Here is a 21,599-nt window from a genome sequence, read left to right on the forward strand (position 1 = left end):
GACGGGACCTACAATGGCACACGCGTGCGCCCACGCCAGATATCGGACGCCCTAAAAAAAGGGCGCGTTTTATTATAGGTAAATAAGGTATTTAGGAAATAAAAATATAAATTACATAAAAAAATGTTTTTATTATGTAACTCCCTCCTTCAATTTGAAATTAACTTCTACATAATTAACTTGCTAAATATACCTAAAGAGGATGCAGTCTCACAATAATTACATACAATACAGACACTGAGGTCGCCTCTGGGCGGTATGTCTACGGAATCTAGGTGGAAACAGGCCCCAACTGGTAAATGCATCAAGACTGGCAGAAATGCCACAAGTGTCAAGAAAATGCCACACATAACAACAGAAATGCCATAAATATTTGAATCTTATTAATTTTAGAATAATTTAATATTAATATAATTTTGCGCGTTTAACTATGATATAACTAACTTAATTGGACTCATTAACAAATTAAACCTCTCATAGTTAAACGCGCAAAATTATATTAATATTAAATTATTCTAAAATTAATAAGAAATTCAAATTTTTACATCAAACAGTAGACAGAAGGTAAGAGTAAAAAAATATCAGCAGTTTACAATATTTTATAATCTATTACAATAATAATGACGTCCACACGCCATTTCCATAGCAAAATGTTTTAATAGTCGAAATTCGACGATTTATCAGAAAAAGATCATGATCAATTCGTAGCGCTATTAAATAATATTTTTAGGGTTTCGTAGCCAAAATGGCAAAAACACATATAGTTTCGCCATTGCCGTCTGTCTGTGTCTGTCCGTATGTCACAACCATTTTACTCGAAAACTATACGATATATTTTATAACGATATATGGAACGAAGGTGTATTATGTAAGTCGCATCTTAGTAAGGTAAATAATTAAACTGTAATAAATACTTTTTCAGGAAAATTATTTTGAATATCTTCTTATTAAAACGAAGAAAGTGCCACGAACATTCGCTCTTTTGCTTGTCTGGCTTTTTGTATTGTATGAAGGTACGGAACCCTCCATTATGCGTTGCCCGACACGCACTTGGCCGGTTTTTCTAGTACGGATGTGCACAAAACGAGATACAATAACAATAAGTTATAATATAACTTTTTAATTTTGATTATTGTTATTGTCACAATTTAACGGACCATAACGCCGAAAAAATTTAAATAAAAGGCTAGTCAGTTTTCACTAGACCTGTCTCTGCGTGTTGGGTCGAGACATACTGGTCGGGGTGTTCTTGCGAGCCACGTTGTTGGTGGAGCTAGTCCTGAGCGACGCGCGGGAAGCGGCGGAGCCATCGCCGTTTAATTCTTAAGCTGATCTCGTAAGTCTGGTGGGAGTGTATATAAGATTAATCTTAGGTCTTGGTACAGTCAGCGTCAAATATTTTGTAGCAGTCAAAGTGGCCAAATAGTTCGGTACACCATACTAAATATATGGTGTACCGAACTATTTGGCTACTTTGGTTGCTACAAAGTATTTGACGCTGACTGTACAGCGTGTTGTTTATTTTCCTTTCAATTTTTGGGGTCACGGGCGCCGATTTAGTTGGACTGTTTTCTTTGGTCTCCTCGAAGGTGTCGCACACAATCAAGGGGATAACGCTGTTTGGGGGCTTCTGTAATATGGAGCTGTGGCCTATGTTCTTCTCATCAATGCCCTTCAGACCGTGCGAAATCCTGGTTAAAGCGGCCTAACTGGGTTAAGGGCTAAAGTCGGAGCCAAAGAAAACGCAAGAAAGCTTAAAGTAACATTTTACAGACTGGCTAAAATACTAACGGCATGAAAATACTAACGGTAAAAAGTTATCATGATCAATTCGTAGCGCTATTAAATAATATTTTTAGGGTTTCGTAGCCAAAATGGCAAAAACCCTTATAGTTTCGCCATTGCCGTCTGTCTGTGTCTGTCCGTATGTCACAACCATTTTACTCGAAAACTATACGATATATTTTATAACGATATATGGAACGAAGGTGTATTATGTAAGTCGCATCTTAGTAAGGTAAATAATTAAACTGTAATAAATACTTTTTCAGGAAAATTATTTTGAATATCTTCTTATTAAAACGAAGAAAGTGCCACGAACATTCGCTCTTTTGCTTGTCTGGCTTTTTGTATTGTATGAAGGTACGGAACCCTCCATTATGCGTTGCCCGACACGCCCTTGGCCGGTTTTTCTAGTACGGATGTGCACAAAACGAGATACAATAACAATAAGTTATAATATAACTTTTTAATTTTGATTATTGTTATTGTCACAATTTAACGGACCATAACGCTGAAAAAATAAAAATAAAAGGCTAGTCAGTTTTCACTAGACCTGTCTCTGCGTGTTGGGTCGTGACATACTGGTCGGGGTGTTCTTGCGAGCCAGGTTGTTGGTGGAGCTAGTCCTGAGCGGCGCGCGGGAAGCGGCGGAGCCATCGCCGTTTAATTCTGAAGCTGATCTGGTAAGTCTGGTGGGAGTTAATCTTAGGTCTTGTTTATTTTCCTTTCCAATTTTTGGGGTCACGGGCGCCGATTTAGTTGGACTGTTTTCTTTGGTCTCCTCGAAGGTGTCGCACACAATCAAGGGGATAACGCTGTTTGGGGGCTTCTGTAATATGGAGCTGTGGCCTATGTTCTTCTCATCAATGCCCTTCAGACCGTGCGAAATCCTGGTTAAAGCGGCCTAACTGGGTTAAGGGCTAAAGTCGGAGCCAAAGAAAACACAAGAAAGCTTAAAGTAACATTTTACAGACTGGCTAAAACAAGAAAGTCGTTCTTGGGAAATTGTATAAAATTCTATAACAAGATACTAAATGTCACCGAACTTGCAAACTCTAAAATGAAAAAAGATTTTTTGAGTTTCAGTTCTAAGTATGGGGAACCCCCGATTTTTTTTTCTATTTTTGTGTAAAAATCTTAATGCGGTTCATAGAATACATCTACTTACCAAGTTTGAACAGTATAGCTATTATGGTTTCGGAAAAAAGTGGCTGTGACATAATCGGACAGACAGACGCACATGACGAATCTATAAGGGTTCCGTTTTTTGCCATTTGGCTACGGAACCCTAAAAAGTAAAGAAACCAGTATCAATGTTAGTGGTGAATATAAACAAATGCTAAACTAGCACCATCATCAAAATACAAACTGCAGAATTATTTAACACAATATTTCGCTAAATGTAACGTTTTCAGACCACATTCTGCCATAACCAACAACAGTTGTGGCACAACTGCCAATACTTGACGCAACTATTCTTTTGTACAATCGTCTAATCGTTGGGACTATGAAAATACTAACGGTAAAAAGTTATCATGATCAATTCGTAGCGCTATTAAATAATATTTTTAGGGTTTCGTAGCCAAAATGGCAAAAACCCTTATAGTTTCGCCATTGCCGTCTGTCTGTCTGTCCGTATGTCACAACCATTTTACTCGAAAACTATACGATATATTTTATAACGATATATGGAACGAAGGTGTATTATGTAAGTCGCATCTTAGTAAGGTAAATAATTAAACTGTAATAAATACTTTTTCAGGAAAATTATTTTGAATATCTTCTTATTAAAACGAAGAAAGTGCCACGAACATTCGCTCTTTTGCTTGTCTGGCTTTTTGTATTGTATGAAGGTACGGAACCCTCCATTATGCGTTGCCCGACACGCACTTGGCCGGTTTTTCTAGTACGGATGTGCACAAAACGAGATACAATAACAATAAGTTATAATATAACTTTTTAATTTTGATTATTGTTATTGTCACAATTTAACGGACCATAACGCCGAAAAAATTTAAATAAAAGGCTAGTCAGTTTTCACTAGACCTGTCTCTGCGTGTTGGGTCGAGACATACTGGTCGGGGTGTTCTTGCGAGCCACGTTGTTGGTGGAGCTAGTCCTGAGCGACGCGCGGGAAGCGGCGGAGCCATCGCCGTTTAATTCTTAAGCTGATCTCGTAAGTCTGGTGGGAGTGTATATAAGATTAATCTTAGGTCTTGGTACAGTCAGCGTCAAATATTTTGTAGCAGTCAAAGTGGCCAAATAGTTCGGTACACCATACTAAATATATGGTGTACCGAACTATTTGGCTACTTTGGTTGCTACAAAGTATTTGACGCTGACTGTACAGCGTGTTGTTTATTTTCCTTTCAATTATTGGGGTCACGGGCGCCGATTTAGTTGGACTGTTTTCTTTGGTCTCCTCGAAGGTGTCGCACACAATCAAGGGGATAACGCTGTTTGGGGGCTTCTGTAATATGGAGCTGTGGCCTATGTTCTTCTCATCAATGCCCTTCAGACCGTGCGAAATCCTGGTTAAAGCGGCCTAACTGGGTTAAGGGCTAAAGTCGGAGCCAAAGAAAACGCAAGAAAGCTTAAAGTAACATTTTACAGACTGGCTAAAACAAGAAAGTCGTTCTTGGGAAATTGTATAAAATTCTATAACAAGATACTAAATAATGTCACCGAACTTGCAAACTCTAAAATGAAAAAAGATTTTTTGAGTTTCAGTTCTAAGTATGGGGAACCCCCGATTTTTTTTTCTATTTTTGTGTAAAAATCTTAATGCGGTTCATAGAATACATCTACTTACCAAGTTTGAACAGTATAGATCTTATGGTTTCGGAAAAAAGTGGCTGTGACATAATCGGACAGACAGACGGACATGACGAATCTATAAGGGTTCCGTTTTTTGCCATTTGGCTACGGAACCCTAAAAAGTAAAGAAACTAGTATCAATGTTAGTAGTGAATATAAACAAATGCTAAACCAGCACCACCGTCAAAATACAAACTGCAGAATTATTTAACACAATATTTTGCTAAATGTAACGTTTTCAGACCACATTCTGCCATAACCAACAACAGTTGTGGCACAACTGCCAATACTTGACGCAACTATTCTTTTTTACAATCGTCTAATCGTTGGGACTATGAAAATACTAACGGTTATTATCGAGAGCATTAAAATTTGTATTTAACATTTAACTATTAATCCTATTTTGTTAATATATTTTTTAATCAGTTTTAAAATTGGCATTATTGAATACATTAAATGTAGACACACTTAACCTGAGGCAGCGGGACACTGGCGTCTAGTCTCCATCTCTGTCTAACAGGTCTACTGCGAAAGGGACGCAGATGGACGCAGCGCGCCACCACCCGAGAGACTTGGTTGTCTATTACTCGTATCCCTTTTTGACTAAATCTCAAATTTTTACGTCCGGAGACATCCTTTCATTCAAAAAATAACATACGTATAAAAAAAACGAAGAGAAGTTGTCAAAAAGTGATCACAAATGAGCATAAATCCCTAATCAAGGAACTTATGCCCCTATCTAACGAGTAGTGATCGTTCTGAACATGCAGTGTTCATAGCAAGGCATATGGTTAGCAGAAAAATCAATACATGTAAATAATCAATATATTTTTTCATTAATTTACTACATGATATAATTCTTCACATTAGTAAACCTTCTTCGACTTTTAATATAAAAAAGAAAGAAAGGGGGGGCCGTTCTTGGTACTTCAGTGTGATTTTTTATTCTTATCTATCATCAGTTTTTCATTACTTTATCATGTAGGAAATGTTAAATTAAGTATCTTTTGTCATGAAGCATTTTTCTCTACTTGTTAAAGGTGTTTAGGACTAAGAAAATTTAAGTGATAGAGGCAAAATTGGTGCGAAGATGAGCGAACCGAGGAGCAACTTGTTAGGTTAGCTGCGATCAAACAGAAAAAAAAAGACACTGAAATATTCTGTCCCAAGAAGGAAAAGGGGTCCTATACTCTAACTGGTAAATATAAATAACAATAATTCCGTTGACGTGGAAAGGTCATTTGGTTTCTTAAAATGTTTTTTTCTAATGACGTCTACAACTGACACCCAAATTCATTGAACAAATTTTAGTTGTTCATTTGGCATAATTTGAATAATAGACATTTATTATATAGGTAATGATAATTATAAAAATTCTTTTGTATATATATTTTGCCAACCATTCTTTGCTATGAAACCTGCACGTTGATAACGATCATTACAGTAACGAGTAACAGAGAGCAGAATTGAAAAAAGTCTAATAGAAATGCATTAACGAGGCAGCCACCGGCTTGATCGCTAGATTTAAAACGCCGTCGACTGGCCCCCACACGCCCAAACACACTAACCAAAACGCGCAAGTTTAAATTAAGAATACTTTACCTAAACGCGCGCGTTAAGGCCCCCATACACACAATAAATATCCACTACACGCTGTTTAGATACGGGTTATCCACAAATTGTACTGTTTATAATCCGTATAGGCAGGAGATCACAAAAGACCTGTGCCGGCTCTGAAGAATTTGAATCTATCCAGTTTTACAGTTCATCAACATTCAGATCCGGTTCATCCAAGCTTGGAAGTCTCCATCCATGCAGGCCTTGTGGTTACAACTCATCCTTGAAGTCTTCATCATCTCCAGCTCCGGGGGGTGGTACTCCACCGGTTCCCTGATACAGCTTGGCGATGATGGGTTGGACAACATCTTCTAGGCTCTTCTTCTGCTTTTTGTATTCCTCTGCATCTGTGTCTTGGTTGTCCTCTAGCCATTTGATCGCTGCGTCAATGGCTTCCTCCATCTTGCTCTTCTCATCGTCTGATACCTGTTGACAATAGAAAGGAGAAATTAGTTGTGTTGGTAGTGTTGTTTGTGGTCATATAAATTCAAACATGTTAATCAATTGGAAGTTGTGGAATTTGTTACTATTGGAACTTGTGGCATTTTTGTTGTTAGTATTGGCATTATTGGTTTTTTTCTTATGGGATAAATGCAGGTGGCATTTTCAGAATTTCAATAGTTAAACGATCATGGTTATAATTTGAATAGAACAATAATCAAGTCAAAATGAAGATACGTTTTAAGATACACACCTTAGCACCCAGCTTCTCCTTGTCCTGGAGCTGGTTCTTGATGGAGTAAGCGTAGCTCTCAAGCTCGTTCCTGGCCTCCACTCGCTCCTTCAGCTTCTTATCGTCGTCGGCGAACTTCTCAGCGTCCTTGATCATCCGCTCGATGTCCTCGGGCGTCAGCCTGTTCTGGTCGTTGGTGATCACGATCTTCTCCCGGTTTCCTGTGCCCTTATCCTCGGCAGACACTTGGAGGATACCGTTGGCATCGATTTCAAATGTGACCTCGATTTGAGGGATACCACGAGGCGCGGGAGGAATGCCGGTAAGATCGAACTTTCCGAGGAGATGGTTGTCCTTGGTCATTGGGCGTTCACCCTCGTAGACCTGGATGGTGACGGTGTGCTGGTTGTCGCTGGCGGTAGAGAAGATCTGAGACTTCTTGGTGGGGATGACGGTGTTTCTGGGGATTAGCTTGGTCATTACGCCTCCGACGGTCTCAATACCCATGGTAAGAGGATTGACGTCTAGAAGTACGATAGCATCAGTGTCTTGTTCTCCGCTGAGGACTCCGGCTTGGACGGCGGCACCGTACGCTACAGCCTCGTCGGGGTTGATGCCTCGGGAAGGCTCCTTGCCGTTGAAGAATTCCTTGACCAGCTGTTGGACCTTGGGGATACGAGTTGAACCTCCAACCAGTACGATCTCGTCGACGTCCTTCTTGTTCATGTCGGCGTCCTCCAACACCTTCTGGACGGGCTTGAGGGTAGATCTGAAGAGGTCCATGTTCAGCTCCTCGAACTTGGCACGAGTCAGGGTTTCGGAGAAGTCTTCACCCTCAAAGAAGGATTCAATTTCGATCTTGACCTGGTGGCTGGAAGACAGGGCGCGCTTGGCCTTCTCTACTTCACGACGGAGCTTCTGCACGGCACGGTTGTCCTTCCTGATGTCCTTGCCCTTCTTCTTCTTGTATAGCTTGATGAAGTGTTCCATGACGCGCTGATCGAAGTCCTCACCACCAAGATGGGTGTCTCCGTTAGTGGCCACGACTTCGAAAACTCCGTTATCGATAGTAAGAAGAGACACGTCGAAGGTACCACCACCAAGATCGAATACGAGAACGTTCTTCTCTCCCTCCCTCTTATCGAGACCGTAGGCGATGGCGGCAGCAGTAGGCTCGTTGATGATCCTCATGACGTTGAGGCCGGCGATGACACCAGCATCCTTAGTGGCCTGACGCTGAGCGTCGTTGAAATAGGCAGGTACAGTGACGACGGCATGAGTGACCTTCTTGCCCAAGTACGCCTCGGCGGTTTCCTTCATCTTGGTGAGGACCATGGCGGAGATTTCTTCGGGAGCGAAGATCTTGTCGCCCTGGGCGGTCATGACGGAGACGTGGGGTTTGCTGTTCTTTTCTACAACCTTGAAGGGGAAGAATTTGACGTCGTGTTGTACGGTGGTGTCGCTCCATTCCCTACCGATAAGACGCTTGGCGTCGAAGACAGTGTTCTCGGGATTGGTGGTCAGCTGATTCTTGGCGGCGTCACCGATGAGACGCTCGCCGTCCTGGGTGAAGGCCACGTATGAGGGAGTGATACGGTTACCCTGGTCGTTGGCGATGATTTCCACGCGGCCATTTTTGTACACACCAACACTGTGGACAAAGAGATTGATTCGTTAGCCTGGTGTATAATACACCTGACATAAATAACTCGAAACTACCTAACAGGTTTTAATTAAACTTGGCATATAAAGATCTCTGGTTATTGGACTGAATGACAAAATGCGTTGAAGAACTAGTTTGATCAATTTTGCCTTGTTCATTTTCAGTGAAAGATGGATTTTATAATTATGTGTATACTTATAAGTTTAAATCTCAGTGATTCAGACATTTGCAAAACAGACAAGGGGTATTTTTTTGCTAGAAAATCACTCTTTGAAAGCAAAGGACTGAATCTTTAAGTATTTTTAGTTACAAGACTTAACAAGTAACTTTATTATCTCAATAGTATGTTATTTGATATTAATTTAAATGACTGATAAGAAAATTACTATAGTTAAAATATTCATAACCATCCAGAAAGTTCCAGTACATCTGTATCACTTCTTTAAATGTCCAGCAGTGGGCGTAATTTTGCTGATATAGTGATGAAGCCTTTTATATTACGTCAGTGGCAAACAAGCATACGGTCCGCTTGATGGTAAGTTGTCTCCGTAGCCTATCTATGCCTGCAACTCCAGAGTTGATGACCCTAACAATCGGCACCCTTGTTGATAATTAGATTTTTAACTTGGTGACATTACAACCATTTGTCTGTCATATTGTAGACATAAATAAAAATCCGTACCCCTAGTGTAACTAAATTCGATTTTGAAACGTGACGTACGCGTTTGCGTTTAGTCTCATTTTGTATGGGTTTTTGAACAGCGCGCCAAGCGGGACGTTTTGGAAAGTCAAAAATCTCATACAAAATGACACTTAACGCAAACGCGTTCGACACGTTATGATGTCGATCAAAGTTACACTAGGGGTACAGTATATTAAACGAAAACTAATTTATACCTTGACTACACTACACTCTACACTACATTTGACTTATAGCACTCCAAGGGAGTTAAAATAGCTTATTTTCAAAATTCATAAGTCCCGCAGGAATAAATTAGGTCTTTGTCCCGAGTGGTGGGGCAAGACCAAAATTTTATGTGGGCAAGGTACATTTAGCGAGGCCCTCTGGTGGCGCAAGAAATAATGAACATTTTTACGTTGTGTTCGAGATACATTTTAAGATTTTTTTGCTTGAAATGAGTTTTACTCAGTGTGTTATAAGTTTCAGATGATTTGAGTTGGAAATAGTAGTTATGATTTTTTTTTTTAAATGTATGGAGCCGGAACAAAATATCTCAAAAACCGCATAAAATGTGGTAATATCCTTGCAGATGGTTATACTACGAATTATTTGTGATTTTTTGGCATACATTTTTTTTTTTTAAATCTTCACTACTATTTTCACCTCAAATTGTTTGAAACTTATAACTTAGCATAAACACACTGAGCAATACTCATTTCAATCAAAAAAATCTTAAAATGTTGACTTTGGTTTTTGTGCTTTTTCCATACACAGATAAAAAAGATATCTTAATTCAAAACGCAAAACTCTCTTGCGCGCGATTGCTTGAATAAAATAATAAATTGCTTAGTCCAATAAATATGTCTTGAGTTAAAAACAACATAATTTTTTAAAGGAGAATAAAAATTATTTAGTTTTATCTTTACACATTTTTAAAGCGAATGGTACTGATTTGAGTTAAGATATTAATTATTCGCCGTAAGAAATAAAAGTCTTAGCAAGAGATATATAGCACGCTCTTAAAAAACGGTTTTATCTTGAGTAACTCTACCTCAAACCAAAAATATTACCAAATTCCAAAGAAGAAGCACCAAAATTTTCCTTTGAGACTTTTAAGTTTTTAGGCAAGAGCGATTAATTCTTGGTTTGATGTTTTCAATATACAGTCAAGAGCCAAAGCTATTTTATAAAAGAAGCACCAAAACTTTGGTTTGAGACTTTTAAGTTTTTATACAAGAGCCATTAATTCTTGGTTTGATGTTTTCAACCTACACTCAAAAGCCAAAGCTATTTCAAAGAAGAAGCACCAAAATGTTGCTTTGAGACTTAAGTTTTTACGCAAGAGCGATTAATTCTTGGTTTGATGTTGTCAATATACAGTCAAGAGCCGAAGCTATTTGAAAGAAAAGGCACCAAAACTTTGGTTTGAGACTTTTACATAAAATAGTATCAATAAATTGGATGAAGAGGACAAAAGCGCTGGTGGCCTAGCGGTAAGAGCGTATGACTTGCAATCCGGAGGTTGCGGGTTCCAACTCCGGCTCGTACCAATTAGTTTTTCGGAACTTATGTACGAACATTTGATATTCATCAGTCGCTTTTCGGCGAAGGAAAACATCCTGAGGTAACCGGGCTAATCCCAATGAGGCCTCTAGTTTATTAACCCTCTGGGTTGAAAGGTCAGATGACAGTCGCTTTCGCAAAAACTAGTGCCTACGCCAATTCTCGAGATTAGTTTCCAAGCCGGCCCCAGGCTCCCATGTGCCGTGGCAAAATGCCGAGACAACACGAAGAAGAAGATGATGAAGCCGATTAGTGAAAACTACAAAGATTTCAACGAATGACGAAAATCATGTTGGATTAAGAAAATTAATTCTTTATTCAAGACATACTAAACTTGGCGCTAAGAGATTTCAGCTCTAGATATAAATAATATCATATTTCACATTGAGTAACGTACTCTTGAACCAATGCTTTTTCTTGGTTTTATGGAGAAATATAATTCTCAATTCAATTATGAGTACTATCTAACCCCAAGAAACAAAGTTTCTTGGCATAAGTTCTTTAAGTATTGCACTAAGACAGTTAGGTTCAATTTAAAAAATACAATGCTTAAAACAAAACGTAAACGCTTTTGGTGAGCTTTTTAAAAAAAAACTTTTTATAGCTCGGATAGAGAATTTAATTTTTTAGCTTAAAAAATAAACTTTGAAATATTTTATATCTTGACGCAAGAATTTTATTGTTTCCTTACATAGGAAACACAAAATGTCTTGACACAAGAGTATTTACTTGGCTGGAGAACTATTTTTTTTCTGTGTAGAAACAATGATTTTTTTTTTAAATCCGCACCCGCGACGGATATATGTAATTTGCCAAAAAAATCACAAATAATTCATAGTATAACCACCTGCGAGGATATTACGGTTTGTTTTATGGTTCTTGAGTAATAATGATTTTTTGTTCCTGCTCCATACATTTTTTCTGTAAAAATTTAGTAACTCGACATTTTTCATTCCAAATCGTCTAAAATTCATAGGTTACCATAACACTGTTAGGCAAAACCTATTTCAATCATAAAAATATAAACTTCGGTGTCTATGTCAATGAGAGCCCAATTTCAGCCCACAGTGCGTCGATCACGTCGAGTCCAACATCAGGCCCATTTGCATGTGGATGTAATTGGCCCTTTATTTGAGGCGAGAGGCCCCTCGGGCCGCGAGGCCGTATGCGGTGGCCCACGTCGCCCACGCCTAGCGCCGCCTCTGTTTGTCCTTCACTACACCCACATAAAATAAGATCTATTTTGAGCATGTGATGAAAACACATGAAAACGATTGATAGTAGTAAACAAAATTTACCTAAAAAATGTGAAAAAGCAAGCAGCAATAACATTGTTGTAAAAAATTATCAAATCAAATGCAAGACCTATTAGGCAAAACAGTACATTTCCAAGATGGATGACCTCACTCACTGTTGCTATGCTAATAATATTACAAAATTTAAATAAGTGTTTGCTGAATAAACACAAGTGTGCACAAAAATAATTAAGTACGTACTTATAAAACAAAACGGTGTAAGCAAATTTTCAGTCAAATGCCTCTACTTTGCAAATGTGGGGTGTTGATAGGTCAGATTTTCTAAAATTGGCCAATTTGGGGTGTTGTTGGTCAGATTTTCTAAAATTTGTCGATTTGGTGTTTATATGTCAGATCTTCTAAAATTTGTTAATTTGGAGTGTTGATAGGTCACATTATCTAAAATTTGTCGATTTGGGATGTTAATTGGTTAGATTTTCTAAAATTTGTTGAATTGGGGTGTTGATAGGTCAGATTTTCTAAAATTTGTTTATTTGGGGTGTTGATTGGACAGATATTCTTTTGGCCGCATGTTGTTTACCTCTATCTTCAAGTATTATGTGTGTTTCCGTGTACATTTATTCTGAGGTTGTGCAATAAAGAGGATTTTTCAATGTATTCTATTAATTTGTCAGAGCATAAATTGCAATAATAAGAATTCAGTGACTACCGCACAACACCATAACTGGCACTCTTCTCCACTGTATTCACAATAGCTACTATGCCAGCTGGCGCCAATTTATGGGTATCTATTTGTACCTGTGAATGGGTTCTAGCTGGTGTACACATAACACAAAACTTGTCCTAACAAGCCTCTGTGCTGTTGGCTTTGGCCCCACGAATGCCTCCCAAAGGTCCGGGACCCCACGGTCCCAAAATGGAAAGATTTTAGTGAAATAGGATTTAGCCAAATGTTAAGTTGTACCAGCAAGTTATACTTTTATGAATTTCATTAAATGGATTTCATTGTATGTCTACTCCTCTTGTAACTGTTTGATGATGTGTCAAAATTAATGTAAAAAAATTTAAAAGGCAAAAGCTGAAAATGTTTGTTACAAAGACTTATGCTACAAGCATATTTGCTAGCATTTCCTAAGTTAAGATAAGCATGCATTTTTTTAAATAACTGTTAAGTTTATAAAAGGCTTTGCAGTCAAAATGAGATAAAATCGTTAGAGATTTTTGGAAAAATATGTTTGCATTGCATAATTCTACAATGATGCGCATGAATGGGATCTAACCTTAACCCTGCTTCAAAGGGACTACCAGTGAAAAAGTACCACATCATCTATGGGAAACATAACCTAAAAATTATATGAAGATTTGAAAAAAGAACTTACCATGAATATGTGGTTCCCAAGTCAATACCGATGACTGTGCCAATGTCCTTATCCTTTTCTTTTTTGTCGTCGGCACAAACTGCCGCCACGACACACGCTAACGCCAGTAAACTCCACCGCATTGTTGCACCTATATTAACTGGAATAATGAAAAGAAAAACTTTTAAAAAAATTAACTAAATAAAACTTAAGAGAAAGCACCAGTTGTCTTTGGATATCTGTCCACGCGGTACACGTGGTATCTACGGATGGACACGTCACTACCTAACTGGAATGCAGACTACTGACCGAACTGATTTTGCGACCGGCGAAGGCTTTAGAAGGGGAAAGTCGGTACATAACGCGATGGTAACGGGATAAAATTTGATAACGGTACATGTATACGCCTACGACTAAGTAGGACAGTGCGCCGGCCTGTCTCGCGCATCGAGAATTTTCTCTACGTATGCTAATCGAAATCTCATTGAATAACAGACAAATTCCAATAAGATCACATTTATTTGACACTACCATGCAAATAAAATGAATAACTGGAACTAAATCTCTCACAATTACTGAAATATTGCCACAAAGACAGGTTATAATTAACGCAAGCTAAAAAGTCCGGAATTTGACAATCAAAGTTACAATTTAGAGAAATTAATGCAGTAAATCACTTACCAATTTAATTAGATAACTAAAGTTAAATTCAGGTAATAAGTAATTCACAGCCACGACAGCACTGGAATGAGTAACTTGCTTCTCGAGTCACGATATTCTGTGATCGTTTGCTTTCGATTTTTCAGAGTGAACTGAAGTTTCGCACGCCGCCGCCGCTATTATTTAGCGCTAGCGTTGATCGTGGGCGAACGTGATTGGTCCACCGAATCGTGACGTATTTGATGCTCGCACGCCATTGGGCCAAGTGTACATATCTGGCTCAACGCGATTGGCCCACGTCTGTAACTGGCATAGAATAGTTACACTTTCTTTGGCGTAATTTTTAAATTTTGTTACTCATACTAGTTTCTCAACAATTTCTCAATGTTTTCGAGGGAAATATTTCCAGATATGACGAGAATTTTCTAAATTATGTTTATGAGAGGGCTTGATTTCATGATAACAAAGTTAAATGCAACATTTAATTCGGTTTAAGAACTCTGTGGTATACTCTTTGTATGACCACGAGTTCCGGCTTCCGATTATATAAATTAGTTAGGTACTCAGAGTACTTTGCACCGACTTGAATAGAACCAAAGAATATAATACTCACTAGGAAAAGAACGCTAACTCCATACAAAAAAATGCCCCTTTCAAAAGTTCGTTTATACTAGTGGCGCTCTCTTTGTATCTCAGTACTAAAATTGACAACCGGTTTAGCCTGGCGGGTTTTGGTAGGTAGTGATCCAGTTCTAGCTAGTGGTTCTGGGTTCGAATCCCGGCGACGGAATTTCTTTCTGTATTTTTTAATTTTTTGTTTTTGTTGGGGTGAGGTTTTTAAATTAGTATTTATCAAATAAAAAAATATAATGTTACATATTAATCAAAATCACAGGCATCTTTTGTCCTAAGAGATAATGATATCTATATTTTAAAGTTTTTTCAATATAAAAGGTAACAATACAGTTTATTATCAAGTTATAAATATTTTTATTCCTATATATTAGGATCAAAAAGGCAGGAAAAAAGTCATTTTCTATACAAATTTATGTATCGGATGGGGCTTGTTGAACTAACTGTGTCATTTCCATATAATATCTTCATACCTATATGAATTTTATTCAATGAGACCACAGGTCGGTAATTTCGGTTCATTATTGATGTGGGTACCAAATAGTTAACCTATCCTGTGCGTGTGATTATCTTTTGATTTTTTTAAGGCGTTATTTATGTTTAGGTCGCCTATTTTTAGCGCATGTTTTAATTCCCAGATCACCTTCATAACAATAAATAGAAGTCATTAAAATCTTAATGATAAAAACAATTTTATATATATACATATACTATTTATTGCATTTAATATAGCTTTTTATATATCTAAAACATGATCTTTGGCACATCTGATTTTACTTCACAATTGCAATTAGTGTAACTTGTAATCATATCACATATATCAGCCCAAAAAACTAAAAATACATGAATATATGACAGACAAAGTTATTACATCTATCCGATTGTCGGACACTTTCTGCTCCACAGCTCAGTGCAGCGGTCTTGTTGATGGTCACCGGGAAACTACAACTAGTCACAATTATGTGGCGGATCCGTGCCTTTTGATTTTGAGCCTTTCCAAGGAAATGATATGACGCCCAAGGATTTTTTGCTCACGTTCACCCTCTAAAACAAAACAGTCACATTTTAAACAATACTATAACCTATGTCCCTAATTACTAACCTTGCTAATAGCTACAAGAGTTCTAAATTGCCAGCTAAAACAATGTTAGAATTTACATCTATGATGAATTTAGATTGTAATTTTGGACGCGATAGGGCGGCCGTGCGACTTAAGAAGGTGGTAAGATTAAATTTATGTATTTGAATTTGGCAATAGTACACTTATTTTATTTATAGATTAAAATATTTCTTACCTTGAAATAATTGTTGTTTCTTAGTTTAGTACAATGGCTTAAACTTTAACCGAGTCTGAGCGGAGATACTGTGCGGTGGATTTTTAATTTTAAATATTAATCAATAAATCTATTTCAAGAACATAAATCGTTATTTAATCATTTTATATGAAAACTGATAGTTTTGAAAATGAAAATAGTTTTGCGTCAATGACTTTGACAGCATTGACATTGCAGACTTTTGTGTATGTTCTAGCCGGCCAGACCCAACTGCAAGGCTTTATGGAGGGTATATGTGCCTCTGACCTCCATAGATTTTATGAACATAGACAAAGACAAACTGAAATAGGTAATAATTTATATAAAATAATAATAATTTACATATGGTAGTGTGACATAAATCAAAATATTTGATAAAAATGATTTTATTTGTTCCCAAAGTTGAATAGACAAAGTCAGATAGGAGCAATGTTGCTGTAACAAAATATTTTTATATTAATAACTGGTATCTATTTCCAGGAGGTCAGACCACACATGCGCAATTATGAAGGGTCATGTCTTTCTAAGGAAGTTGACAGGCCTTGAATAGAACAAAGTGAGATTATTATAAACGTAATATTTTCATCGAAATTTGTCATTAATGATGACATGCAGGGATAGCTTGATCCGACTCTCTATGTACTCGTATTTAGCATTAAACACTGGCTATTAATGTAGGCGACTGCATCTATTCTATATTATTACCCCCTTATTCATAAACGTCTACTAAAGTTACCAAGCAGCTAATAATCGTTTGTCCCTTTCCATCATACTAATACGTTGGAAAGGGATAAACGATTATTAGCGGCTTGTCAACTTTAGTAGACGTTTATGAATAAGGGGGTTAGACTACATCTGCGAAAGTTAAATAAATTCCTTTGAGGTGAAATTATTCGGTCACTTAAAAAAAAAACTTTGGATCAGGTCATTTTGGCATTCAATATTAGTCAAAAATATTTTAATATCTGTGAACAAATGGAACCGTCAAGTCATGTAACCTGAGAGTAAACACACCTAAAAAAATACCTTAATACAGTAAGCGCTACACTTAGAAAATGAGGAAATGATAAATTATAAGTTTCAGATTTAATGTTATGGAGCACGAAGCGCCTATGCCCCGACGTTGTGGCCGCCCTTGTGAGGTAGATATTTCTATTTACTTATTATAATAACACTAAGTAAAATAGTTAATTGTTAGTATTGTTACTTACTGAGTAAGCGCATTCCATGAGAATCCTACGTGCTCTAGTGGTGTTTCGCTAAAGATAGTTTATTATTCAAGTTGGCATATTACAATGCGCTTATGAACGTCAAATAAAGCTACACCGGCTCTAACCCTACACCTTTGACCCGAGAAGATTTAAATCCCCCCTGAATTGGAGGAGGGTATCCCAATATGGATCGGCAAGAAACTCGGCGGGACACATCTTTTCAAAACATTACATCTTATAATTAACATGCATTAAATAAGAAAAATAAAATACAATTTAGATTACTTTAGAAATCATGCAATTACATACAGTAGCTACTTTTATTTATAGAAAATTGATTAAAATATATATATATATATATATATATATATGTATGTCAAATAAAATCATACAAATAGAGACCCTTACCCTTTCAGAAAACATTCTGCTCAATTGATTTACTATTTCTATATTATATCACGTTAATTTGAATAACTACTGATTAAAAAGGCATTCTCGTCTACAGTAAAATTTTCGACCAAAGAGACACAGCACTAGTACAATTTTTTTTCTGTGCAAACAGTAACAGTATAATGCCTGATGCAAAGAGTAAGTTTTTTTTTAATGTTCGGTAAATCAATAGCCAAGCACTTTTAGCCGAGCACAGTTTTGCTTCTAAACGGGTTCATTGGTTCAGGACATCTAAAATGCCAAAAGGATACTCACTTTCTTTGAGTAAAGTTGTGAGAAGTCCCTTTAAGTTGGTTGCTATGTATACAGTAACGGTGGTACTAACGGTGTTGTTTTTCGGGAGAATAGGTAAGCAATGAAGGTGGATAGGAATATCCAATCAAAATACTTGTATTAAAGTCCCAAATAAAAATCCCAGCAGTTACCAGCAGCAAGCAGGGAATACTTACTTACCCATAACTTTATCGTCCGTAATGATATTTTGCTATTTCAAAAATGTAGGCGCATATTTAAATACTAACTGCCAAGAAAACGAATTATATAGCTAAACTTAGTTAAGATAATCTCCAAATATAGAGATTGTAACTGAGTTCGGACTGTATCTCAACAACAACACTGAAATAAACAGATTAAATTATTATTATTATTTTTTTAATTCAGTCTTCTTTGCGTTTTGTTTTAATAAACTCGATAAAACCTGGATAATCTCAATGTAATCTTATCTGTTTTACATTTTTACCTGACTTTCACAAAGCTAACGTGTTAATTATAGCAGTGTTTGTGTGTTTATGTATCGGGTGTTCCGGGCGTCGAAACTTTACGAAATCATTTAGATATACTGGTAGTCTGGAAGTACCTATTCAAAAGATTTTTTTTTTTAAATTTTAGTTAACTTCTATAATTCCTTCTGTCATAAAAGTCCGTGGTCAAGTCAAGCTGATTACGAGTGCCTAATATAATGATAATGAACATATAAAAAAAAAAGATGATTTACCAAAATATCGAAAACGTACTACTAAACATTGCTGAATTTGAATAAACTTACATACATTATATACACGCAATTATATCAAACACAGGTACACCAAACTCATGGTTTAATATTATTTCAAGATATAATATTTTTGTAATAATTTATTGTTTCATTGGATTTTATTATTATTAAGATTTTTGTTGATCTAAGAAAAGAGCAGTACCTCTTAACACAGGTAAAGATTTACTTAAAAAGCGGCACTAAACACTATATGTTATCTGTAAATTACTCTTGATTGAATAAATAATTTTTTTTTTTTAAATACCTATCCGGGTAAAAACAAGTAAAAAACTGTAAAACAAAAGCGATATTAACATTTTTAAGCACATTTGGAGCTAATAAGTAACTACCTATTTTTAATTTGAAATCATTCCCGCATCCAAAACCCCAGGGTATGGTAATGAGACATTATTATTATTATTAGGGTGTTGCGCGCCATTTAGTGCCACGTCGACCAAGCAGTGATCCATTGTGACGTCCCTTTCAAACTTCATTACTAATGCCCGTGGAATCCAGGACCATCATTACCATGTCATTACCATACCCCGGGGTAATGACGGTAATGACTAATAAACCAAATTCCTCTTAGTAAATACGGCTTCATTATTAAATTCGACAGAAGAACGAGAACGCAGTAGACCGGTTTCGAAATATGCACGAGCCTCATACCCAGCAGTCCAACAAGGTGCATCCAGAGAAGACCAACCAGAACAGTCCTTCTCTTTCCAATGAGCTTAGCAAGAGGCGCTCGCTACAGAATCCCGATATGGAGAGTCATCATAAGTGATTCTTACCTCTTATGGCTTTTAAAATAAGCTCTAATTTCCAACGAGTCTCGTACCCAGCAGTCCAACAAGGTGCATCAGAGAAGACCAACCAGAACTCTCCGTCTACAGAACCCCGATATGGGGAGTCATCATAAGTGATTCTTAATTCTTATGCCTTTAAAATAAGGCCTAATTTCCGATGAACCTCATTGCCAACAGTTCAATAGGTACATCCGGAGAAGACCAATCAGAACAGTCTCTAGAAATTGTCCGGACTAGAAAAACACATACTCAACATCGGCTGATATATTAAATTATTAATTATCTTTATATATATAATATATTGACGACGACTGACCACACCATCAACACGATCAAGGCCTCGGACCGGACCAAGGTCGCGGTAAGTACTCGCGGTCCAGTAGGTACGCCCGTCTGTTCCTACTTTAAAAATAGTCTCGGATTTACGTTTTCGGTAAACTTAATAAAGAAAAGACGCTTCCCATATACATTTACGTACAACCCGTCATAGGGAGCGTGCATGAACTGTACGAGGCAGCACAGGAGCCGTCAAATTTTCGGCGTTAGTCGTAAATGTGATGTTTATTGTTCCGATGTAGCCCACAAGATGGCAAAACCTACTATGCACAAGAAAACACGTGACGTGCAAAAGTACATGTTTATTGTTCCGATTCAGGCCACAAGATGGCAGACCCTCCAACGCGCACGGTCCCTATAATCACATCCAGAAAAAATATTCGGTTAAATTGACACCGGGGTCAGACGTGAGATAGTCAGATAGAGTAGGTATGTATGTATTAGTACCACTTATCTCTATGACCGATAAGTGAAGCGCCTACACGAATATTTGCGGAAGGAATTAAAATAATCGGTAAGCTAAGGCGTATAATACCTTTATCAATAAACATAATATAATTCACAGCCAAGCCACGTAATTTTAATTTGATTTACATTGTTACCACAGCTGTTTTGAACAATTGAGAATGTTACCTACCGGTAAAGTTCAATTCGAACACGAGGACAGAATGAATGATGAACAAGTTAATATCATTTATATTTGTGGCGCATGCTTGTACTGCTGACTTTCTTCTCCTTTGCATGCTTTACCAGGCTAAGGGATATATATTTCCCACATGCGGCTCTTCAAACGGTATACTCTTGGCTCGTCTCAGTCGTTTTTTGTCACGTTCTTAAATTCGTCCCTTTCTGCTTTCGTCACCCATTCTTCATTCGTCACTGTCGATATTTGGCTATTTCTTATTCCGGCTTAATTCGGTATTCGTCAACATCATACCGAACAATACCGAACTAAGCCGGAATAAGAAATAGCCAAATATCGACAGTGACGAATGAAGAATGGGTTACGAAAGCAGAAACGGACGAATTTAAGAACGTGACAAAAAACGACTGAGACGAGCCAAGAGTATACCCTTCAAACATGTGTTCTATTTTCGATGAGTAAGACTGACATTCGATTGTCATTTTTGAACTGTCAGCCTGGTAAAGGGTTAATAAAACCGGACAATTGCGAGTCGAACTCGCTCACCAAGGGTTCCGTACTTTTTAGTATTTGTTGTTAAGTTGTTATATCGGCAACAGAAATACATCATCGGTGGAAATTTAACTGTCTAGCTATCACGGTTCATGAATCTCTCAAGAATTTCGTATACTGATCAACCTGCTCCTATTTCTCGAGCTATAAAGATAGGAATATGCGAGTCGGTGTACTAAATTCTTCGTGCTATCAAATACTTCCAGAGACAATACTAATAAATCTAAACTCAATGTGTTTATGTTCTTCCATCGACGAGTTCCTTTCGCCACGTTTTGACTGTGCATCAGATGAGTTCCCTGTTCTCTGTCAGCAATGTTAACGAATTGTTACGAGTAACAGATTTACGTAAGGAGTACAAGCTATGAGAATGAAGTGTCCATCAAAAAACCTCATAGGTGGCACCACAATACGTCTCGAACTCTTTGACTTTGATAAAAAAATCACTGACAGCGCACTTCACTCTAAAACACTTGTTGTAATGTTAATAGAGTCAGACCAGGCTAAGTTTGCAACGATTTTGATAGCATGTGCAAGTGTTAAGCAAA

The 21,599-nt window shown here is 37.3% G+C and overlaps 1 protein-coding gene and 1 long non-coding RNA gene across 2 annotated transcripts; one reads left to right on the forward strand and one right to left on the reverse strand.

Annotated features, from left to right (window-relative positions):
- Window positions 1–111: 111 nt before the first annotated feature.
- LOC133525682 (endoplasmic reticulum chaperone BiP) lies at window positions 112–14,247 on the reverse strand. The gene is made up of 4 exons (XM_061862021.1): window positions 14,093–14,247; window positions 13,433–13,571; window positions 6,911–8,540; window positions 112–6,642 (listed from the first exon to the last, which is right to left on the reverse strand). Exons 2-4 carry the CDS (start codon window positions 13,552–13,554, stop codon window positions 6,427–6,429), a joined length of 1,968 nt encoding a protein of 655 aa, XP_061718005.1. The 5' UTR covers window positions 13,555–13,571; window positions 14,093–14,247; the 3' UTR covers window positions 112–6,426.
- A 2,642-nt stretch (window positions 14,248–16,889) lies between these two features.
- LOC133525728 (uncharacterized) lies at window positions 16,890–20,425 on the forward strand. The gene is made up of 2 exons (XR_009800620.1): window positions 16,890–17,159; window positions 19,331–20,425. It is a non-coding gene; the product is annotated as an uncharacterized LOC133525728 (long non-coding RNA).
- Window positions 20,426–21,599: the final 1,174 nt, after the last annotated feature.

Source organism: Cydia pomonella, chromosome 1 (assembly GCF_033807575.1).
Source record: "Cydia pomonella isolate Wapato2018A chromosome 1, ilCydPomo1, whole genome shotgun sequence".
Taxonomy (NCBI): domain Eukaryota; kingdom Metazoa; phylum Arthropoda; class Insecta; order Lepidoptera; family Tortricidae; genus Cydia; species Cydia pomonella.